Source organism: Netta rufina (genome assembly GCF_964035555.1).
Source record: "Netta rufina genome assembly, chromosome: 22".
NCBI classification, from domain to species: Eukaryota; Metazoa; Chordata; class Aves; order Anseriformes; family Anatidae; genus Netta; species Netta rufina.
The window spans coordinates 2950981-2958871 of record NC_140146.1 but is presented as its reverse complement, the minus strand read 5'-3'; the positions used below and the strand labels follow the sequence as shown (position 1 = coordinate 2958871).

Below are 7891 nucleotides of genomic sequence, written 5' to 3'. Positions count from 1 at the left end.
ACCCCCTCTATTTCTCCTCAGGAAGTTGTAGAGAGCCATGAGTTCACTTCTCAGCCTTTTTTTCCTCCAAATTAGACACACAACATGTCCTCAGACTCTATTCATAAGACATATCCTCCAGCCTTTTTATCAGACTGGGTACCACTGGATGGATGCCACCATACCCCATATCCTGACCACCTGAAGGGGATGGCAGTGCCAGCAGCAGGCAGCACACCTCATCTCTATCAGGCCAAGCCAGCAGGAAAAGGAACAGGACTGCAAAAAGGCAGAGAAGCATTATCCTGAACAGGCTGGGGGAGAAGATGCTGGATCACATCCAGGGGGAACCCAGGGAAGTGCTGGCAAGAGAGGAGAGGCTGGGCATCAGGCAGCCGTGCTCTGCCTGCCATCCTGAGGGGGGCATCCCTTGTGTGGCTGATGGAGCAGCCACCTCCTGCAGCAGCAGGGCTTTGCCCTGCCTTTGGGCCTCCTCCACCTTGGTGTTTCCCCATGCTTCTGGACTTCTCTGAGGTCCCAGAAGGCGCCAGCACTTCTGCTGACCAGGCTGTTCCCTGACTGTGACCGGCACAGCCAGGGTCAAGGGCAGAAAAGAAACTGTGGAAAGAAGTGAAACTTGGCACTTCTGCAACCGTGTAAACCTCTGTGCATGCAAGGACATCCCGCCCTCCCTGCTGCTCTTCCCCCCTGCTCCTGAGGAAGAGCTGCCAGCAAACAGAGCTGCCGATTCTCACTGCTCACTTCTCACCCCTGCCAGGAGGTAAGTCAGCCCGGACAGCTGGGGACATGTGCTTCTTCTGCCACCTCTCTCCCGTCTTTGCCCCCTGTCCTCATCCTTCTTCCACTTGCCCCCCAGCCTCCATGGGAGTCTGAAGTAGGAAAACGGGGAGGAGGTGACGCAGAGGGGTAAATCTGTTCTCACTCCACCGTGTGGATGTGGACACTGCTGGGTTCTGCAGGCCATTCCCAGACCGATTATCCCAGGCTTTGGTGTGTGTTCAGGACATCCTTCCTGTCCTCCAGGTCTCCGTGCTGGGGACTTGCATCCCTCGTGCTTTTTTTTATCCCTTTACTGCTTATTCCTTTCCTGTTTCTCTCTCCTCCACTGTGTCTCTTTACACCCTTTCCTCACCTGTGCTCTCCATCCCATTGGAGTGCTTACTGCCCAAACACGGGAGGAGTCAACCTCTTCATGCACCAGAGGCTTTACACCCTGCCCTGTGTCCCAGGCTCTCCCACAGCCCTGCCATGGGCACGCGTCAGGGCTTTTCAGTAACATCAATGATTTCAGATCACGCAATGAAACAGGGAAATTATTTTCAACATTCCAACGTGGTGTCTGGCTACCTGAATTAGACAACATGTAGGTGGCATAGTGGGTCTGTGCATGCACACTTGTGTCCGTGCACTGCACATCTCCACAGGTCTGGATGAAAACCCACATTTATACTGGCATGTCCGTGTCCAAGGTGCATCTGTCGCTGCGTGCACCACGTGCATGTTTGCTGTGATCTTGCCTCCATCCCAAATTCCCCCTCTCCTGTGCTTGCAGGGACTGCAGGATGCGTCTCGGCCTTTGGCTGGCAGCCAGTGCCCTAGCAGCAGTGCTGGGCACAGTCCTGCCTGCAGAGCAGGTGTGTCGGGCACCGGATGGCAAAGACGGATTCCCTGGGGTCCCTGGCCTCAATGGGAGGCCAGGGCAGAAGGGTGACGTGGGAGAACCAGGTAAGGGGCAGCCAGGGACACACAGTGTGGGTGGCCTGGGAGCCTCGAGCCTCTTGGCAGGAGCAGAGCAGGCTGCAGGAGCTGCTTGGGCCATGCCAGCCCTGCCAGCTATGGCATGAACATCATCTCAATGTCTCTCCCCAGGGAAACCGGCACCAAGGACAGGCATCCGCGGACCCAAAGGGGATGAAGGTGAGCCGGGGCCTCCTGGCAACCCAGGAAACCGGGGCTTCCATGGTCCACCCGGCCCCCGTGGGATGCCAGGGCAGCCAGGACCGAGAGGGGCCAAGGGGAAGGCTGGCAATATCCTGGAGCAGCCACGTCCTGCCTTCTCTGCCTCACGGAAGTCCCAGACGAACCGGGGCAGCACGGTGGTGTTCGACAACATAATCACCAACCAGGAGAACTCCTACAGCACCCAGAGCGGGGAGTTCACCTGCCGCATCCCCGGGCTCTACTACTTTGCTTTTCAAGTGGTCTCCATCGGAGACCTCTGCCTGAGCATCACCAAGAACAGAGAGCGCGTGGTCAGCTTCTGCGACAACAACAGCCGCAACATCCTGCAGGTGAACTCGGGCAGCAGCGTGCTGAGCCTGGCCGTGGGTGACCAGGTCTCAGTGAGCTTTGACCCCGTGAAGGGCAGCCAGATTTACAGCGGCTCCGAGGCAGACAGCGTCTTCAGTGGCTTCATGCTCTTCCCACAGACGGGCTGACGGGCCGTCAGCCTCTGGACTTGCCAGCCCATAGCTAAGCTGCTTAGTGTCAGAGCACTGCTGTGTGTGTGTCTCCGTGTCTTTGAGCCCTGCGAGCGTGTAGGATGGCACAGCAAAGGCCTCAGCAATGGCCTCAAATTTAACAGCCAGCCAGGCCCTGTGCTTCTGCCAGGATCACCAAGCAGCCAGGCTGTGGGTGACCACTGCAGTGCCAAGACCTCCCCAGCAGTTCCCTCCAGGCTGTGATGAGCCTGCTCTTGTCTGTGGGATGCAGGCCGGCCGTCCCGCTGCCTCCTGGAGGCCCCAGTAGCCCTTTCTGCTCCCAACTGCTCAGACCCTACACCAAAGGGGATCAGTTGTCACCGGGGCTGTTCTCTGGTGCTGTTCCCAAGTGTAAAATCACCATGTGCCACTGCTTTTGCTACACTAACCACTGTAAATGCCTTTCTGGTGCAAGGCCGCTGTTACTTCTTGCATCCTCCTCATCAGTACAAATAAACCTCTTCTTCCCCGACAACTTCTCATGTTTTCTTTCCTACTTGCAGCAAACTGTTGATGTCCTGGGCTGTCCCAAGCTGCCCAGGGAGAGAAGTGATCCCAGCTTGTCTCTAGATAAGACAGGAGGGACCTGAGTGTATGAGCAGAGCCTTCACTTATGGGGAGGATTGGGGGAAGTCTCTGGGCCCGGCTGCCCAGCCAGTTTGTAACCCAGCAGTGTGCCTGTCCCAGCCACAGGCTGCCAGCTTCTCCAGGAAAATGCTGTGGGAATCTATATCCAAAGGTTTTTCTGAAGCCTAGGCAGACCATGCCAACAGCCTTTCCCTCATCCACTAGGCGGGTCACCCAAAGAGATGAGGTTGGTCAGGCAGGACTTGCCTTTCCTGAACCCGTCCTGGCTGGGCCTGATCCCTCAATTGTATCATGTACATTGCGTGATTGCATTCAAGACGACCTGTTCCATCACCTCTCCTGGCACCGAGGTCAGGCTGACAGGCCTGTAGTTTCCTGGATCCTCCTTATGACCCTTCTTATAGATGGGCGCCATGTTAGCAAGTCTCCAGTCATCAGGGACCTCTCCGGATGACCATGACCACTGATAGATGATGGAAAGCAGCCCAGCAATCACATCCACCAGCTCCCTCAGCACCCTTGGGTGGATTAACTGTGGCCCCATGGACTTGTGACAGTCCAGGTGAAGCAGCAGGTCTCTGTTTCCACCTGAAATGTGGGGGGGTTCTTCTGCTCCCTGTCCCAGACTTCCAGGTCAGGAGGCTGAGTACCCCGAGGATAAGTGGTCTGGCTACTAAAGACAGATGTAAAGATGTCATTAAGAACCTCAACCTTTTCCTTATCCTCATCAGTCATGTTCCCCCTTGCATCCAGGAAAGGATGGAGAGTCTCCTTGGCCCTCCTCTTACCATTAATACATGTATATTTGTGAAAACATTTTTTTGTTGTTGTCTTTAACCACAGTGGCCAGGTTGTGCTCATGCTGGGCTTTAGCCTTTCTGATTTTCTTTCTGCATATGCTGGCAACTTCCTTGTACTCTCCCCAAATTGCCCATCCCTTCTTCCACCGAACATAAACTCTCCTTTTCTCCTGGAGACTCAGCAAAAGTTCCCTGTCCAGCCACGCCGGTACTACTGTTCTCCCAGCCCCTGCTGCTGTGGTGACAAGGCCTGGCACAAGCACAGGTCTTGCAGGACAGCCAGGGAAATGCTTGCTCAGAGAAAATAACCAGGCAGGAGGATGTGAAACTTGCATGGGGGCCAGCCAGGGGCTGCGTGTCCCTATCGGGCTCTTTCCTAACTGTGTGACTTCCTCCGGGAGGGTGTCGCAGAGGGAGACGCAGGTCGCACAGAGCCAGCAGGCAGTGCCCTCGGCACACAGGGCTCCACAGTGCAGGATCCCACACCCTGCTGGAGGTAAGAGGTGCTGTACAGTTCCTTTGGGGTGGGCTGCACGGGTCCAGCAGCACAGCACAGTGCTGGGTGCTGTGGAGGAGGCAGGAGCACTGCCAGGCACTCCAGTAGCTCATGTCTTGTGGGGGCATGCATGCCTCTCCTTCCTGGGGGAAGACCCATTCCCCTGGGCCAGGCACTGTGCTGGGAGATCCCCAGCGGATCGGAACTCGATCCCGTTGTGCAGGAGAAGTCAGGCTGCTGCTGGAGGATGGGTGAGATCAGCTCGGTGCAGCCTGGAGCTCCAGCCTCGGGGCAGCGTGGTGCACGGCTCTGCAGTGCTGTGCATGTCTGCAGGGGGCTTGGGGTGCTGAGCCAGCAGAGCTTGGGGCTGGCAGCGGATACCCCAAGTCCTCATGGCTCTGTCCAGACTGAAATTCTAACCCACCAGCAGCTGCCCTGGGGTTGGTGATGATACCAGGCTCTTTTTTCACATATCGGCCTCCCCACCACCCAGCAATGGGCATGGGGAAGGTAATATTGAAGGCTCCATCTGCTCTCACCCTCATAGCACTGAGCCTCCTTTGCTTCACAGACTGAAAGCCACCCTGCCATGGCACCTCATCCCAGCGCTTTCTTTCCCTTTTCCACCATCCAGAGCTCCAAAATGAGGCAGAGCTTTTGGGAGCAGTTCTGTCTGGCCCTCACTCTCCTACCTCTGCACCTGGGGTCTGCAGTGACCGGAGATCCCTCCCACAGCTGCTATGGAGCTCCAGGCCTGCCAGGCATGCCGGGTGTGCCAGGCAGGGATGGCCGAGATGGGCTGAAGGGAGCCAAAGGAGAGCCAGGTGAGTGAGCAAGGAGGGGAACCATGAAGGCTGTCAAACCACAGGCACTGAGCCTGCCTTAGTTGCTGGTCATGGAGAGCAACATCCCTGCACTTGGAGAAGTGCTTGATGTTCCCAGAATCTGCAGATGGGGCAGAAGGAAACAACCTTCTTCTGTCTGATGGAAAGGGTCTGGGGGAGTCTCTCCCCTTGTCCTTTCATTGTGGCTAACTCCTTCCCTCCTCACCGCTCCACAGGCATCCCAGCCATTCCTGCTACACGAGGTCCCAAGGGTATGAAAGGGGAGCCGGGCACTCCTGGCTTGCCAGGCAAGACGGGCCCCGCCGGTCCCCCCGGTCCCCCTGGAGACCCCGGGGAGATGGGCAGTGCTGGGGAGCCAGGCATGCCAGGCAGCTACAAGCAGAAGCACCAGTCGGCATTTTCGGTGACGAGGCAGACGGCTGAGCACCCCTTAAAGAACATCCCCATCATCTTCAACCACGTCATCACCAACACCAACAACGACTACAACACCACCACCGGCAAGTTCACCTGCAAGCTCCCCGGCCTCTACTACTTCGTCTTCCACAGCTCACAGACGGCCAACCTCTGCGTCCTGCTGTTCAAGAACATGAGAAAGATGGCCAGCTTCTGCGACCACAAGACCAACACCATGCAGGTCAGCTCAGGTGGCATCCTCCTCCACCTGCAGGCTGGGAACGAGGTCTGGCTGGAGGTGAATGACTACAACGGCATGGTGGGCATCGGTGGCTCCGACAGCATCTTCTCAGGGTTCCTGCTCTTCCCAGATTAGAGGAGCACTGGAGCTCATCAGCCCAGCACACCAAGCCCTTTGCCCTGCCCTGCAAATTCTGTTGCTCATGCCCCAGGTTTCTCTGCTGGGTGGGAAGCCCCAGCAAGCGAGTCCACCCCAGCCATAATCCCCTGGCTTGGGGTTTGCGTGCAGACAGTCCCTGAGCAAGGGGGCCGGGCACATCCAGCTGGATCTGTGCCTGCAGTGACAGCACCAAGCCCCTGGAGTCCTGCTGGCACTGCCTCGTGCAGCAAAACATCTCCACCTCCCACGCACTGCCCTGATAACACCCCTTTACCTTGTGCTGCTGGAGCCAAGGCTCAAGGGTCTTTCTGTGTCTCTCCCCTTCCCACACTGGATGTACCAGGGACAGTCAGGGGTCCTGGAGCAGGCTGGAAGCAACAGCTTTGCCATGAGCTGGCTGTGGAAAGTGTCAATAAATCCTTCCCCAGTACTCCTGGCTGAGCATCTTTCTTTTTCTTCGTGATTTGCCTTTCTGCAGGTGGAGCCCATGTGTGGCTGGCTGGCTGTGGCACACACAGCAGCGCGTGTGTATGTGAACTGGCTGCTTGCCTGCACCACGTCTGGACGTCCCTGAGCCCTCGCTGGCTGGGCTGTGCTCAGCACCAGCCTCACAAACCATTCACAGCGCTGGCTTTGCTCACTCAGTAGGGCCCCCAGCTGCACTGACAGCAGGAAGGGGACCCACCCCTTGAGCAGTGCTCACTTAACGGGGACAAGACGCCCCCAGGAAGGGGCCCTGATATTCCCCTTCCCACCCAAGTGGATGCAATTCAGCTGCCCACACAGCAAGCCTTGTAGCCAGGTGTCAGGCAGCTGGGACATCCCCAGGGACCCTGCCTCACCAGGCACTTACCCCCTCCCCATTTTCAGATGACAGCCAGAGGGCTCCGCCACCTCCGCACGCACAGTGCAGGCACCAGAAATTTATCTGGGGACAAAGACGTCGCTGCTAACTGGGAAGAAATGGCCAAGGGGTGCCCGAGGGTGTTGCATGATAGCAACAGGGAATAGCAGGGGGTTGGCAAAGAGCAAACTCAGCCTTGGGCTGAACCCAAGAAACTCCTTCAAGAGAGGCCGTGGTTTTCACAGCAAAAAGGTGCAGGGCAGCCAGCTCTTGACCAAAAGGGGCTGAGTGGATGTGGCTTTGGGAAACAGCTCTTCCCTGGTGACTTCTGCTGTCACCCTCAGTGACCGCTCAGCACTGCAGTGACCCTCTGGGGAAGGGATCTGAGCCACATCCAAGGCCATGTGCCACCTCCACACGGTGTGGTAGGACAACAGTGAGAGCTGTCCCACTGCAGCAGGCTGGTGTGTGGCTTGGTGCCACCAAGCAAGACTTCCACGAGGGGTAGTAAAGCCCAGAGGTGCAGGGTTAGCTCTGCAGGGACCTGGACCAGGATGGGTGTTACCCATAGGGGACATGGAAGGACAGGGCAGGGGAAGCACAAGAGGCCTCTCAGAGCTGGAGAGAAGGAGCTGATGTTTGTGGAGGCTACAGAACCACCAAAACCCACCAGAGCTTTTTCTTGGTGGCACGCTGCACACTGGAGCAGGAGAGCTCTTCTCCTCCCAATTGTCTCCACTTCACCTCCACAGGGCATCAACAGAGAGTGGAATTGGAAATACTTTTATTGCAGGGCAAAATCACTTCCCATTCACAACATTTAGGAGAGCCTGGGGGCCGGATTCAAGGTGATAGATGCTCAGGCCATGTCACACCCTCTGGGCTGGTGTCTCCTCCCAGCAGAGCTGGGTATGTGCAGAGAAGCCTGAATGAAGCCAGCAAAGTGAGCGTGCAATGCTCCTCTCTCCTGAGGGACTGCCCTGAATTTGCATCGAGCTCATGGCAGTGTTCCCCAGAGCAAGCAGAGCTGAGCAAGGCATGG

The 7891-nt window shown here is 57.1% G+C and overlaps 2 protein-coding genes across 2 annotated transcripts; both read left to right on the top strand.

Moving 5' to 3' along the window:
* Positions 1-635: 635 nt before the first annotated feature.
* On the top strand, positions 636-2914 carry C1QA (complement C1q A chain). Its single transcript, XM_084300274.1, has 3 exons — positions 636-760; positions 1553-1725; positions 1870-2914. Exons 2-3 carry the CDS (start codon positions 1563-1565, stop codon positions 2436-2438), a joined length of 732 nt encoding a protein of 243 aa, XP_084156400.1. The 5' UTR covers positions 636-760; positions 1553-1562; the 3' UTR covers positions 2439-2914.
* Positions 2915-4271: 1357 nt separating this feature from the next.
* C1QC (complement C1q C chain) lies at positions 4272-6411 on the top strand. The gene is made up of 3 exons (XM_084300271.1): positions 4272-4364; positions 4999-5188; positions 5425-6411. Exons 2-3 carry the CDS (start codon positions 5008-5010, stop codon positions 5979-5981), a joined length of 738 nt encoding a protein of 245 aa, XP_084156397.1. The 5' UTR covers positions 4272-4364; positions 4999-5007; the 3' UTR covers positions 5982-6411.
* The last annotated feature ends 1480 nt before the right edge of the window (positions 6412-7891 follow it).

Bases quoted from the DNA above. Each gene is read 5' to 3' on its own strand.
- C1QA (XM_084300274.1), top strand. From the start codon at position 1,563: ATGCGTCTCGGCCTTTGGCTGGCAGCCAGTGCCCTAGCAGCAGTGCTG. The intron at 1,726-1,869 runs GTAAGGGGCAGC...GTCTCTCCCCAG, and splicing joins GGGTGACGTGGGAGAACCAG to GGAAACCGGCACCAAGGACA.
- C1QC (XM_084300271.1), top strand. From the start codon at position 5,008: ATGAGGCAGAGCTTTTGGGAGCAGTTCTGTCTGGCCCTCACTCTCCTA. The intron at 5,189-5,424 runs GTGAGTGAGCAA...ACCGCTCCACAG, and splicing joins GGGAGCCAAAGGAGAGCCAG to GCATCCCAGCCATTCCTGCT.